This window comes from Pelodiscus sinensis, unplaced genomic scaffold (genome assembly GCF_049634645.1).
Source record: "Pelodiscus sinensis isolate JC-2024 unplaced genomic scaffold, ASM4963464v1 ctg144, whole genome shotgun sequence".
In the NCBI taxonomy this organism is placed as follows: Eukaryota; Metazoa; Chordata; order Testudines; family Trionychidae; genus Pelodiscus; species Pelodiscus sinensis.
In genome coordinates, this window is record NW_027465974.1 from 61 (window position 1) to 12,645 (window position 12,585).

At 67.4% G+C, this 12,585-nt stretch overlaps 1 protein-coding gene and 1 long non-coding RNA gene across 2 annotated transcripts in view; both read right to left on the reverse strand.

Moving 5' to 3' along the window:
• Window positions 1–303: 303 nt before the first annotated feature.
• Window positions 304–4,032, reverse strand: LOC142825605 (uncharacterized). Its single transcript, XR_012899981.1, has 3 exons — window positions 3,855–4,032; window positions 2,104–2,214; window positions 304–514 (listed from the first exon to the last, which is right to left on the reverse strand). It is a non-coding gene; the product is annotated as an uncharacterized LOC142825605 (long non-coding RNA).
• A 1,484-nt stretch (window positions 4,033–5,516) lies between these two features.
• Window positions 5,517–12,585, reverse strand: part of SLC17A7 (solute carrier family 17 member 7) — a 31,572-nt gene continuing 24,503 nt past the window's right edge. Inside the window, exons 8-12 of the mRNA XM_075917535.1 lie at window positions 12,069–12,218; window positions 11,671–11,803; window positions 11,132–11,242; window positions 10,687–10,814; window positions 5,517–7,969 (exon numbers count right to left, since the gene is read on the reverse strand). Of these exons, the coding sequence (XP_075773650.1) occupies window positions 7,622–7,969; window positions 10,687–10,814; window positions 11,132–11,242; window positions 11,671–11,803; window positions 12,069–12,218 (870 nt within the window). The 3' untranslated portion in view covers window positions 5,517–7,621. The remainder of the gene's footprint in view (window positions 7,970–10,686; window positions 10,815–11,131; window positions 11,243–11,670; window positions 11,804–12,068; window positions 12,219–12,585) is intronic.

Here is a 12,585-nt window from a genome sequence, read left to right on the forward strand (position 1 = left end):
CGAAAATGCCCGGCACCTGGCAACCCTACAAACACTCAGCACCCAGGCTCCCCGGCTCCCAGCCCCCCGACCCCAGCCCCCATGCTTACCTGGTTCTGCAAGGTTGCAGGCACAAAATGGCTCCCCTGTTCCTATCCTGCACTCACTCTAAAGCAGACATGCTGTTTTATTTTATTTTATTTTTTTGGTCGCCCTCCCCACTTTTTTTTTTTCTTCAACAGAATTTTTCCCCGGTGGATTTTTTTTGGTGTGTGTGTGGGGGGGGGGGGGGGGGGGGGGTCAGTATTTTTGTTTCAACCATCTGGCAAACCTAGCGGGGGCCCAACAGGAAGTGTGTTTGGGGTCACTCACCTCCATCAGGAAGACCCCCCGCTCTGTGCCACCTGCGCCAGCTCTCTCACCTCCGCCGCGTTCATGCCCAGCGGCTTCTCCAGCAGCACCGGCTTCCCGGCCTCCAGGAAGAGCCGCCCCACGGGCAGGTGCTGCGGGTGGATGACCCCTACGTAGACCACGTCTGCCAGGGGAGGTGGGAAGGGGGGATGGAACCCAGGAGTCCTGGCTCCCGGCTCCCCCCTGTAACCACTGGGCCCCACTCCCCTCCCAGAGCCAGGGAGAGAACCCAGGTGTCCTGCTCCAGTCGCCCCTCGCGCTGCTTTTCACCCTTCCCAGATCAGGACCCACAGGTAGGGGGGTCTCGGCCTGCCCCAACCATATCGCTGGGCTCACGCACTGCCCCCAGGGGACAGGGGGCCCCATTCCCCGCCCCCCCTAAGCCAGCTGGGTATTGCCCCATTCCCCGCCCCCCTGAGCCAGCCAGGCATTGCCCCATTCCCCGCCCCCCTGAGCCAGCCGGGCATTGCCCCATTCCCTGACCCCCAGAGCCAGCTGGGCCCTGCCCCATTCCCCGCCCCCCTGAGCCAGCCGGGCCCTGCCCCATTCCCTGCCCCGCTGAGCCAGCCGGGCATTGCCCCATTCCCCGCCCCCCCTGAGCCAGCCGGGCATTGCCCCATTTCCCTGCCCCCCTGAGCCAGCTGGGCCCTGCCCCATTCCCTGCCCCACTGAGCCAGCTGGGCATTGCCCCATTCCCCGCCCCCCTGAGCCAGCCGGGCATTGCCCCATTCCCCGCCCCCCTGAGCCAGCTGGGCCCTGTCCCATTCCCTGCCCCCCTGAGCCAGCCGGGCATTGCCCCATTCCCCGCCCCCCTGAGCCAGCCGGGCATTGCCCCATTCCCCGCCCCCCTGAGCCAGCCGGGCCCTGCCCCATTCCCCGCCCCCCTGAGCCAGCGGGCCATTGCCCCATTCCCCGCCCCCCTGAGCCAGCCGGGCATTGCCCCATTCCCCGCCCCCCTGAGCCAGCCGGGCATTGCCCCATTCCCCGCCCCCCTGAGCCAGCTGGGCCCTGCCCCATTCCCTGCCCCCCTGAGCCAGCCGGGCATTGCCCCATTCCCCCGCCCCCCTGAGCCAGCCGGGCATTGCCCCATTCCCTGCCCCCCTGAGCCAGCTGGGCCCTGCCCCATTCCCTGCCCCGCTGAGCCAGCTGGGCATTGCCCCATTCCCCGCCCCCCTGAGCCAGCTGGGCCCTGCCCCATTCCCTGCCCCGCTGAGCCAGCCGGGCATTGCCCCATTCCCCGCCCCCCTGAGCCAGCCGGGCCCTGCCCCATTCCCCGCCCCCCTGAGCCAGCCGGGCATTGCCCCATTCCCTGCCCCCCTGAGCCAGCTGGGCCCTGCCCCATCCCCTGCCCCGCTGAGCCAGCCGGGCATTGCCCCATTCCCCGCCCCCCCTGAGCCAGCTGAGCCCTGCCCCATTCCCTGCCCCACTGAGCCAGCCGGGCATTGCCCCATTCCCCGCCCCCCTGAGCCAGCCGGGCATTGCCCCATTCCCCCGCCCCCCTGAGCCAGCCGGGCCCTGCCCCATTCCCTGCCCCCCTGAGCCAGCTGGGCCCTGCCCCATTCCCTGCCCCGCTGAGCCAGCTGGGCATTGCCCCATTCCCCGCCCCCCCTGAGCCAGCCGGGCCCTGCCCCATTCCCTGCCCCCCTGAGCCAGCTGTGCCCTGCTCTGGGGCCGGGTGGGAGCCGGCGCCCCCAGGGTCTCTGGGCAGCTCACCCACGTCAGGGTCCTGGCCAGCTCCTGGTAGCTCCCGTAGGCTCGGGGGATCCCGTGTTTCTCGGCGTATTCCTGAGCCCGGGTCAGATCGCGCGCGGCGATGGCTACGGCCTGGGGGGGGCAAGGATGAAAGGGGGAGCGAGACACCCAGGAGCCCCCCATCCAGCACCCCTTAGATAGCGAGTACGGAGCAAAGAACCCAGGAGTGCTGCCTTCCCCAGCTCCAACCACTAGCCCCCGCACTCCTCCCTGAGCAGGGAGAAACCCCAGGACTCCTGGCTCCAGATTCGCCCCCCCACCCACTCTGTCCACTAGCCTTCACTCCCCCCCTGCTCTAACAACGAGCCCCCACTCCCGTCCCTGGCTCCCCTCTAGCCACTAGCCTCCACTCCCCTCCCTCCCAGCCCCCTCATCCGCTCTAACCCCAGGACTCCTGGCTTCCAATTCCCCCCCTCCCCGCCACTCAAATTATTAGTGTCTGCTCCCCTACCTGACTCCCAGCCCATCCTGCTCTAACCACTAGCCCCCAGTTCCCTCCCTCATCCAGAGAGAGACCTCAGGACTCCTAGCTCCCAGATTTCCCCCTCTAACCACTAACCCCCACAACCCTCCCTGGTTCCCAGCTCCAACCACTAGCCCCCCACAACACTGCCTGGCTCCCAGCTCCAACCACTAGCCCCCACAACCCTCCCTGGCTCCCAGCTCCAACCACTAGCCCCCACAACCCTCCTTGGTTCCCAGCTCCAACCACTAGCCCCCATAACCCTGCCTGGCTCCCAGCTCCAACCACTAGCCCCACAACCCTGCCTGGCTTCCAGCTCCAACCACTAGCCCCCACAACCCTGCCTGGCTCCCAGCTCCAACCACTAGCTCCCACAACCCTGCCTGGCTCCCAGCTCCAACCACTAGCCCCACAACCCTGCCTGGCTCCCAGCTCCAACCACTAGTCCCCACAACCCTGCCTGGCTTCCAGCTCCAACCACTAGCCCCCACAACCCTGCCTGGCTCCCAGCTCCAACCACTAGCCCCCACAACCCTGCCTGGCTCCCAGCTCCAACCACTAGCTCCCACAACCCTGCCTGGCTCCCAGCTCCAACCACTAGCTCCCACAATCCTCCCTGGCTCCCAGCTCCAACCACTAGCCCCCACAACCCTGCCTGGCTCTCAGCTCCAACCACTAGCCCCCACAACCCTGCCTAGCTCCCAGCTCCAACCACTAGCCCCCACAACCCTGCCTGGCTCTCAGCTCCAACCACTAGCCCCCACAACCCTGCCTGACTCCCAGCTCCAACCACTAGCCCCCCACAACCCTCCCTGGCTCCCAGCTCCAACCACTAGCCCCCACAACCCTGCCTGGCTCCCAGCTCCAACCACTAGCCCCCACAATCCTCCCTGGCTCTCAGCTCCAACCACTAGCCCCCACAACCCTCCCTGGCTGTCAGCTCCAACCACTAGCCCCCACAACCCTCCTTGGTTCCCAGCTCCAACCACTAGCCCCCACAACCCTGCCTGGCTCCCAGCTCCAACCACTAGCCCCCACAATCCTCCCTGGCTCTGAGCTCCAACCACTAGCCCACAACCCTGCCTGACTCCCAGCTCCAACCACTAGCCCCCACAACCCTGCCTGACTCCCAGCTCCAACCACTAGCCCCCACAACCCTGCCTGGCTCCCAGCTCCAACCACTAGCCCCACAACCCTCCCTGAGCCAGGGACAGACCCCAGGATTCCTGCACCTGCTCCCCAGCCCCACCTGATGCTCCGTGGCCGGCAGGGTCCGCAGGGCCACCAGGAAGTCGTGGCTGATCCTGCCGGCCGAGCAGATGCCCCAGCGGGTGGCCATGGCGCTGGGTCCGGTTCGGTCCCCCCACGCGCGGAGCAGGACAGATCCCGCGGCGCTGGGGGTAAAGGTTCACTCCGAGAGCCCCGCCCCCAGACAGCTGGGTCCTCCCCCGCCCCCGCCCCCGGCTTGATGGCGGAGGGGGGCAGGGGTCTAGCTGGGAGCCCGGACTCCTGGGTTCTCCGCCCGGCTCTGACCCGGCCCCGAGGTCTGCACCCCCCCCGCCCAACCCAACTTTTTGGGGACAGCGGAGCTAGGAGAAAGGGGGGGCAAATAGTTGTCTCCATAGCAACCAGGGGGCGAACCCAGAGGTCCAGGCTCCCAGTCCCCCCCCCCGCTCTAACCATGAGCCCCCTCCCCCCTCCCCGAGCTGCCCCCCTCATCTTGCCCCGTCTGTGCTGTTGCTGAAGGCGGGGCAGTTTGCTGGGGGAACCTCCGCGGGACCCCAGGGGCTGCGGGGGGGCTGCTCGTAGGGCGGGTGGGGCTGATGCTGGATGTTCATGCCCCCCCCCCCCCAGTTAATTCCCGGACCAGCTGGCTGTTTCTGGCCCCAGCCCAATCCCGGGGCATCTGCTCAGTGCACGTGCCGAGCGCTCCCCCCCATCACCTGCCTCCGAGCAGCCCCCCCCCACACACCCCGCAGCGGCAAACTGCTTTTCATGGGCGGGCAGGGGCTGCGGGGCGGGAGTGAGGGGCACCGGCAGGGCTGGGGGGTGGGAGTGAGGAGCACTGGGAGAGGCAGGGCTTCGGGGCGGGAGTGAGGGGCACCTGCAGTGCTTGGGGGGGGGCAGATGGCCATGGTGAATTTGCAGCCCCCCCCCCCCAGTCAGCTGAGCCGGGAGATAGGCTCCATGGCGCCCCCACTGGCCACAAGAGGAACCGCATCTTCCCTCCCCCACCCGATCCACCCCAGCACCACAGCGCCCCCTGGGGGCACCTTTCGTTGACAGCACCAACGAGAGACAGGACATGGGGGGTGTCTGGGGAGGCGAGGGGGGGCGTATGGAGGTGGATGGACAGACAGGAGGCGTATGAAGGTGGATGGACAGACAGAGGAGGCGTATGGAGGTGGATGGTCAGACAGGAGGCGTATGAAGGTGGATGGACAGATAGAGGAGGCGTATGGAGGTGGATGGTCAGACAGGAGGCGTATGAAGGTGGATGGTCAGACAGGAGGCGTATGGAGGTGGATGGTCAGACAGGAGGCGTATGGAGGTGGATGCTCAGACAGGAGACGTATGGAGGTGGATGGACAGACAGGAGGCGTATGGAGGTGGATGGTCAGACAGGAGGCGTATGGAGGTGGATGGACAGACAGGAGGCGTATGGAGGTGGATGGTCAGACAGGAGACGTATGGAGGTGGATGGTCAGACAGGAGGCGTATGGAGGTGGATGGACAGACAGGAGGCGTATGGAGGTGGATGGACAGACAGAGGAGGCGTATGGAGGTGGATGGTCAGACAGGAGGCGTATGGAGGTGGATGGACAGACAGAGGAGGCGTATGGAGGTGGATGGACAGACAGGAGGCGTATGGAGGTGGATGGACAGACAGGGCCATGGGGATGGACAGAGGGCCAATGCGCTGCCCAGTGCCGCCAGTCACGGCGCAGGAAGGAAGCTCTCACAGGCGCCGGCCTGGCTCTCGGTCCCATGGATGTTTTATATTTATATATTTACACAAGAATCGGGCTCTTCCAGCAGGGGAGACACGTACAGAGTCAACGCCTGACAGACCATCCAACGCCGGAGCTGTAGGGTGCGGACGGGGACAGTGGCTCGGCTTCCCCCCACCTTTCCGGGTATCCCTTGTCTCACACCATCAGTGCCTGCCCCTAACTGGGAGGAACTGGGTGGTGCCAGGGCCGAACCAATGGTGGGGGTGTCTACATGGCTTGAGAAAATGCAAGGGGGGACTTGAAACTGTCACATAGAAAGGGTTGGCTATGGGGAGGCATGAAGCCACCAACTAGAGGGTGCAGACTGGGTAGAAGCCCTGGGCTGAGCATGTCCTGGATGACTTGAAACTGCCAGCTGGATGGGGTGATCTGATTTGGAACTGTTGGTTGGCTAGCAAGGGGTGACTTGAAACTGCCAGCTGGTGAGGTTGGAGTGACTTGAAACCACTGGCTTGAGCAGGTGGGGTGACTGGAAGCTGCCCGCTGAAGTATTGAAGGCAGTTGGAAAATACTGCACCCAGGAGAAGTGAAATGCAGCAGCTGTGACCCAGCAAGCTAGAACATTCGGGGCAGCTTGACACCAGCAGTTGCATGGTGCAGGGTTCCCTGAAACTACCAGCTAGAATAGGATTGAGCAGCCTGACTGGATGCCTGCTAGGATGTACAGGGCACTTTGAAACTGCTGGCTAAAGCTGTGTGGGGTAACTCGAAACCATCATTTAAAAAGTGCAGGGTAACTTGAAACTGTCAGCTAGAGCATGTGGAGTGTCTCAGACCCGTCACCTACAGCGTGTGAGGCGTCGAACCTACCAGCCCGAATGCATGGAGCAGCTTGAAACCATCATCGCGGATGTGCAGGGCCACATGGAAACCACCTCCTGAGAGGCGCCAGGGGTGGCTGGGAACCGCTGGCCGTAAAGTGCAGGGTATCCGGGAGCCACCAGGGTGGGCAGCTCGGAGAATCTTGAAACCGCCAATTGGAACACTTGGGGTGTTTGGAAACCATAATTTGCCATGTAGTTTTTTGAACTTTGGGCTCAGGGCTTGGAACATCCCTTCATCCCTCCACCCACTGGAACTAGTGCTGCCCCACAGGCCTGATGGGCGGGGAGGGATGTGGCATGAGGGAAGTTCAAGGGCAAAGGTCAAGCACTGACAACCTCAAGGTCAATTTGTGCCCACGATTGAGTCCTAAGGTCAAAGGTCAAACAACAGCTGGCTTGAGGTCAAAGGTCTTCCAGAGTCAAGGTCAGGTAGTGCCCCGTCACCCCCACAGAATCTGAGGATTAAAGGTCAAAACCTTCCAACCTCTGGGTCAAAGGTCTAACTCCTATGCCCCCCCTCCCCAATGGGCCATACTAGTGCCAGTGGCCCGGGGGGGTGGTCACTAAGCTCAGCACCATACCAAGTGGTGGTGTCCAGAGGGGTAGAGTGTTGGGCTTGGCTTTTGGAGGGGTGGGGCCACCTTGGTATCAGCTCCACCCCCTCGGATTGTACCAATGGAGCAGAACCCATGGGGGTGTGGCCTGACTCAGCTCCACCCCTTTGCCCTCCTGGATCCCACCAATGAATGAAAGGGGCTGTGGTCTATTGCACAGGGGTGTGGCCTAATTCAGGCTCAACCCTCTGGATCCTACCAATGTAGTAGGGGATTTGGGAAGGGCCTCCACAGGGTGGCTATGGCCAAGACATATCCCACCCCGTCACCCAGCTGGACTGTACCAAAGAAATGGCACTGGGGGAGGGGGGATATGTATGGCTTAGCTCAGCCCCATCCTCTCACCTTGCTGGATTGTACCAATGCAGCGAGGGGATGGGGGCATGGGCAACCTCAGCCCCATCTCTCTGGACTATACCAACATAAAAGGGGGTGTGTGTCCAACTGTGGTCACACCCCTCTGGACTGTACCAATGCAGTGGGGGAGGGACACTGGGGGTGTGGTGAAGTTCAGCCCCACCCCCCTGGACTGTACCAATGCAAAGGTGCCCGGGGGGAGGCCCCTTAGGACAGGTCCCTGTCCCCCGGCGCCCCGTACATGTAGGTGTCCTTGCCGGGCTCCTGCACAAACTCCTCCTTCTTGTCCCAGTCGGCCACCCAGCCCCCATTGGCAAAGCTGGTGCTTTTGGTGGCCCCGTAGCCGCCCCCTCCCCCGTCGCCGGCCCCCCGGGCGGCCTCGTCCTCCTCGTCGGCCAGCTCATCCTCGTGGATGAAGCCGCATTTCTCCAGGCTGGTCTCCTCCGGCTCGGCCCAGGGCTGCTTCTCGCCCGAGGCGAAGATCCCGTAGAACAGGACGCCCCCGTAGTGCACCAGGGAGGCGATGAGGAAGACGTACTGCCACTCCTCCCGGGTCTGGGTGGAGCCAAAGCAGGGAACGGGGCAGTGGGGGGCAAAGGGAAAAGATGAATTAATATTTTATTTCCCTTCCTCTTTAACCTTTGGACCTGGATCTGGGGGGGCGAGATCAGCAACCTCCAGACACCAGGCTCCGGAGTGTCCCCCCTCCATGCGCACAATTTGCACATACACCCCTCAGCACTGCCGGCGCCCCTCACTCCCACCTCACAGCCCCCCTGCCCTGCCCCCCCAGCCCTGCCGGCGCCCCTCACTCCCACCTCACGGCCCCCCCTGCCCTGCCCCCCCAGCCCTGCTGGCGCCCCTCACTCCCACCTCACAGCCCCCCTGCCCTGCCCCCCCAGCCCTGCCGGCGCCCCTCACTCCCACCTCACAGCCCCCCTGCCCTGCCCCCCCAGCCCTGCCGGCGCCCCTCACTCCCACCTCACAGCCCCCCTGCCCTGCCCCCCCAGCCCTGCCGGCGCCCCTCACTCCCACCTCACGGCCCCCCTGCCCTGCCCCCCCAGCCCTGCCGGCGCCCCTCACTCCCACCTCACGGCCCCCCTACCCTGCCCCCCCAGCCCTGCCGGCGCCCCTCACTCCCACCTCACAGCCCCCCTGCCCTGCCCCCCCAGCCCTGCCGGCGCCCCTCACTCCCACCTCACGGCCCCCCTGCCCTGCCCCCCAAGCCCTGCCGGCGCCCCTCACTCCCACCTCACAGCCCCCCTGCCCTGCCCCCCCAGCCCTGCCGGCGCCCCTCACTCCCACCTCACAGCCCCCCTGCCCTGCCCCCCCAGCCCTGCCGGCGCCCCTCACTCCCACCTCACGGCCCCCCTGCCCTGCCCCCCAAGCCCTGCCGGCGCCCCTCACTCCCACCTCACAGCCCCCCTGCCCTGCCCCCCCAGCCCTGCCGGCGCCCCTCACTCCCACCTCACAGCCCCCCTGCCCTGCCCCCCCAGCCCTGCCGGCGCCCCTCACTCCCACCTCACGGCCCCCCTGCCCTGCCCCCCCAGCCCTGCCGGCGCCCCTCACTCCCACCTCACGGCCCCCCTGCCCTGCCCCCCCAGCCCTGCCAGCGCCCCTCACTCCCACCTCACAGCCCCCCTGCCCTGCCTCCACAACCCTGCCGGCGCCCCTCACTCCCACCTCACGGCCCCCCTGCCCTGCCCCCACAACCCTGCCGGCACCCCTCACTCCCACCTCACAGCCCCCCTGCCCTGCCCCCCCAGCCCTGCCGGCGCCCCTCACTCCCACCTCACAGCCCCCCTGCCCTGCCCCCCAAGCCCTGCCGGCGCCCCTCACTCCCACCTCACAGCCCCCCTGCCCTGCCCCCCCAGCCCTGCCGGCGCCCCTCACTCCCACCTCACAGCCCCCCTGCCCTGCCCCCCAAGCCCTGCCGGCGCCCCTCACTCCCACCTCACAGCCCCCCTGCCCCGCCCCCCCAGCCCTGCCGGCGCCCCTCACTCCCACCTCACAGCCCCCCTGCCCTGCCCCCCCAGCCCTGTCGGCGCCCCTCACTCCCACCTCACAGCCCCCCTGCCCTGCCCCCCCAGCCCTGCCGGCGCCCCTCACTCCCACCTCACAGCCCCCTGCCCTGCCCCCACAACCCTGCCGGCGCCCCTCACTCCCACCTCACAGCCCCCCTGGCCTGCCCCCCCCAGCCCTGCCGGCGCCCCTCACTCCCACCTCACAGCCCCCCTGCCCTGCCCCCACAACCCTGCCGGCGCCCCTCACTCCCACCTCACAGCCCCCTGCCCTGCCCCCCCAGCCCTGCCGGCGCCCCTCACTCCCACCTCACAGCCCCCCTGCCCTGCCCCCCCAGCCCTGCCGGCACCCCTCACTCCCACCTCACAGCCCCCCTGCCCTGCCCCCCCAGCCCTGCCGGCGCCCCTCACTCCCACCTCACGGCCCCCCTGCCCTGCCCCCCCAGCCCTGCCGGCGCCCCTCACTCCCACCTCACGGCCCCCCTACCCTGCCCCCCCAGCCCTGCCGGCGCCCCTCACTCCCACCTCACGGCCCCCCTGCCCTGCCCCCCCAGCCCTGCCGGCGCCCCTCACTCCCACCTCACGGCCCCCCTGCCCTGCCCCCCAAGCCCTGCCGGCGCCCCTCACTCCCACCTCACAGCCCCCCTGCCCTGCCCCCCCAGCCCTGCCGGCGCCCCTCACTCCCACCTCACAGCCCCCCTGCCCTGCCCCCCCAGCCCTGCCGGCGCCCCTCACTCCCACCTCACGGCCCCCCTGCCCTGCCCCCCAAGCCCTGCCGGCGCCCCTCACTCCCACCTCACAGCCCCCCTGCCCTGCCCCCCCAGCCCTGCCGGCGCCCCTCACTCCCACCTCACGGCCCCCCTGCCCTGCCCCCCCAGCCCTGCCGGCGCCCCTCACTCCCACCTCACGGCCCCCCTGCCCTGCCCCCCCAGCCCTGCCGGCGCCCCTCACTCCCACCTCACAGCCCCCCGCCCTGCCCCCCCCAGCCCTGCCGGCGCCTCTCACTCCCACCTCACAGCCCCCCTGCCCTGCCCCCCAAGCCCTGCCGGCGCCCCTCACTCCCACCTCACAGCCCCCTGCCCTGCCCCCCCAGCCCTGCCGGCGCCCCTCACTCCCACCTCACAGCCCCCTGCCCTGCCCCCCCAGCCCTGCCGGCGCCTCTCACTCCCACCTCACAGCCCCCCTGCCCTGCCCCCCAAGCCCTGCCGGCGCCCCTCACTCCCACCTCACGGCCCCCCTGCCCTGCTGCACCTTGTGTTTGGTCATGGCCCCCACGATGAGGGGGCAGACCATGCCCGAGAGGGTGCCCACCCCGTTGGAGATGCCCATGAGGATGCTGGCGTAGCGCGGCGCGATGTCCAGGTGGTTCACGTTGAACCCTGCACGGATGGGAGAGATTCTGAGTATCGGCCCCCTGCCCCACAGCACCCCCTGCCCCACAGCACCCCCTGCCCCACAGCACCCCCTGCCCCACCCCCTGCCCCATAGCACTCCCTGCCCCACAGCACCCCCTACCCCACCCCCTGCCCCATAGCACTCCCTGCCCCACAGCACCCCCACCCCACCCCCTGCCCCATAGCACTCCCTGCCCCACAGCACCCCCTACCCCACCCCCTGCCCCATAGCACCCTCTGCCCTGCTTCCTTCCCCATGGTTCCCCCAGGACGCCTCTTGCCCCACAGCGCCCCCTGCTGACCTGAAATAGCAAAGCCACTGAAGCCCACAGCAAGGACCAGGAACGAGATGGCGACGCCTTTACTGTGAGAATAGCCCACCACGAGCAGCAGGGTCGCCTCCATGCCAAAGCCTGGGGGGCAGAGAGAGAACTGAGACCCCCCCCAGCCCTGCCTGTGCCCCTCCTCCCGACCCGCAGCCCCTGCCCCCCAGCTCTGCCTGTGCCCCTCCCTCCCGACCCGCAGCCCCTGCCCCCCAGCTCTGCCCCCCAGCCCTGCCTGTGCCCCTCACTCCTGCCCCGCAGCCCCTGCCCCCCAGCTCTGCCTGTGCCCCTCCCTCCCGACCCGCAGCCCCTGCCCCCCAGCTCTGCCCCCCAGCTCTGCCTGTGCCCCTCCCTCCCACCCCGCAGCCCCTGCCCCCCAGCTCTGCCCCCCAGCCCTGCCTGTGCCCCTCACTCCTGCCCCGCAGCCCCTACCAGCCCTGCTGGTGCCCCTCTCTCCCACCCCGCAGCCCCTGCTCCCCCCAGCCCTGCTGGTGCCCCTCCGTCCTGACCCATCTCACCTCCGCAGTTCATCATCTTGCGGACGTTGGTTGTGGACATGATCCTGCGGCTGCGCAGGAAGTCGGCGATCTGCCCCCCGATGGGGACAATGATGGTCATGACCAGGTGGGGCAGGGCGGAGAGCAGACCCACCTGGAGGGGGCAGGGAGAGAGGGAGTTATTGGCCCCGCCCCTCCCCAGCCCTGCTGTCCTGGGGCCAACCCAGCTCCGGCTGAGTCCCAACCAACTCCTTGCACTGATGGAGGAGGCAGGATTCCACCCCAGGTTTCCCTGCTCAGGGCAGGGAGGCAGGGTGTAGCCTGGCAGGAGTTGGGGCTAGTGGTTAGAGCGGGGGGAGGCTGGGAACCCGGCCGCCTGGGTCCTGCCTGGCGCGGGCATGGGGCCCGAGGGCTGGTACCTTGCTGATCTCGAAGCCGAAGACCTCCTCGAAGTAGGCCGGCTGGCTGATGAGCAGCAGGTAGAAGGTCCAGCTGCGGCAGAAGTTGGCCACGATGATGGCGTAGACAGGCATGGAGGTGAAGAACTTCCGCCAGGGGGCCCGGAATTTCTGCCGGGAGGGGAGGGGTGAGAGGGCCACGCTGCGTGCTTCCCCACAGCAGTGCCCTAGCCCGGGACACATTACATAAGAACATAAAACCGGCCAGACTGGGTCAGACCAAATGTCCATCTAGCCCGGTGTCCTGTCGGCTGACAGCAGCCAAGGCCAGGTGCCCCACGGGGAAAGAACAGAACAGGGAATCCTCACATGAACCCTCTTCCGTCACCATTCCCAGTCCTACCCATCCTGGCCAATAGCCATCGATGGACCTAACCTCCATGAATTGATCTAGTTCTCTTTGGAACCCTGTTCAAGTCGTGGCCTTCCCAACATCCTCTGGCGAGGAGTTCCACAGGTTGACTCTGCGCTGCGTGAA